This window comes from Cyprinodon variegatus, unplaced genomic scaffold (genome assembly GCF_000732505.1).
Source record: "Cyprinodon variegatus isolate N-32 unplaced genomic scaffold, C_variegatus-1.0 Scaffold11, whole genome shotgun sequence".
Lineage (NCBI taxonomy): Eukaryota > Metazoa > Chordata > Actinopteri > Cyprinodontiformes > Cyprinodontidae > Cyprinodon > Cyprinodon variegatus.
In genome coordinates, this window is record NW_015150464.1 from 1,977,314 (window position 1) to 1,978,906 (window position 1,593).

General features: G+C 37.3%; 1 protein-coding gene across 1 annotated transcript in view; it reads left to right on the plus strand.

Moving 5' to 3' along the window:
- The window catches only part of prdx3 (peroxiredoxin 3), an 18,184-nt gene that overhangs the window by 4,892 nt on the left and 11,699 nt on the right, over nucleotides 1-1,593 (plus strand). Inside the window, exon 3 of the mRNA XM_015380806.1 lies at nucleotides 465-606. Coding sequence (XP_015236292.1) covers nucleotides 465-606 — 142 coding nt within the window. The remainder of the gene's footprint in view (nucleotides 1-464; nucleotides 607-1,593) is intronic.

The window sequence follows — 1,593 nt, forward strand, 5'->3', positions numbered from 1 at the left end:
GTGCATCCCTAGTTTTAATAGTTTTGTTATTTAGCTGCCATTTTCCTTATTTTGAGTTTTCTAAAATTCTTTATTTTTGTACAAACACAGCAAAGACTGTTTAAAAAAAAAAGTGGTGTTAAAAAAAAAAGTGGTGTATAAATACAGGTTTAAGTATTTTATTTCTCTTGTACTAGCTATTCTAAAATGGTGCAAAAATCCTTATCTGTAATTATTTTAATTTTATAAACAGTTTTCTAGCTAGAAGCTGCTGTGCAAGAGGGATTTTTCTATGCATCAGATACTGCAGCTCTTTGCAAATCAAAATTTCTCTGCTGTTTTATTCAAACCTGTCGCTGATTCTAGCCCAAAACCGACCAGCGCCTTCCTCTGATGCTTGTCCAAAGAGGAGAACAAAGCTGTTGGAGAAATCTACAGCCTCCACTGATTAAACCAGTAAGAGACGTTTGACTTGTGTTTATCAGGCACCTCCAGATGGGCCCCTGCCGTCACTCAGCCGGCTCCTGACTTTAAGGCCACAGCTGTCCACAACGGGGAGTTCAAGGACCTGAGTCTGGCTGACTTCAAGGGCAAATACCTCGTTCTTTTCTTCTACCCGCTGGACTTGTGAGTATTTGAGAGGAACAGATGGATTTAGGATGTAAAGATGCAGAGATGGTGAGAACTTTATAATTCCCTCATCTTTTGCATCACAATTCATCAGATGTTTTAGATATTTTTTAAATTTAAAAACAAGGAACTTGTTTAGATGTGATCCGCACAGAGTCAGAATTATTCATACAGGATCCTGTAGAAAATTTTTATCTGAACATGTTTGTGTTTAACCACCTTTACTGAGTTCATCAATCAGGCAAACTGGTCACAGTGACAATCAAAATGTTAAGAAGAAACTAAAGGTTTTAAAATCTATTTATCTCTGTAACGACTGTTGCATACTGTTGGATTTAGGAAATGTAGATTTGCAAATAAATAGAAATTGAGTCTGCACAGGAAAGAGGTTCAAACAGCTTCTGCAGGAGTGGAAGGAAAAGCCCAACCCAACTTCAAGCTTTCCTCTGCCGAATCCCCTCCTGCAGCCGTCTTTTATTAACAGAGCATAGCATATGATTACCAAACAGTATTTGTTCTGACAGAACAATTGATAAGTTCATAAAGACAATATGCTCCATCAGAATGACAAGGCAAGATGGTCTCCTGACTGCATCACAAGACACGGTGCAGCGTCCCTCTTGCACAAATGATTCATAAACACACATTCATTTTATAATCATCATGAAATAAACCTGACACATACGGCAGTGGTTACCAACCTTTTTTGACTTGTCTACCCCTCTTACCCAATTTCTCATAAAATTAATGCCCACAAAGTCAAATGTGTTATTTTCCAAAAATAGAAAGTACAACTGATGATAAAATGTAAAATATTTTAGTTTCCTTTACTTGAACATGTAATGCTGTGAAATTTAATTAGTTTTAATTAGAATAAAAAATAACAATATGTTGCCTGGAAATTAGGGATGAAACGGTTTATGAAAACCGTCCGAACCGTTCGGTTCGATTCGCGTGTGTTGCGTTCGGTTCATGCGCTGCTCC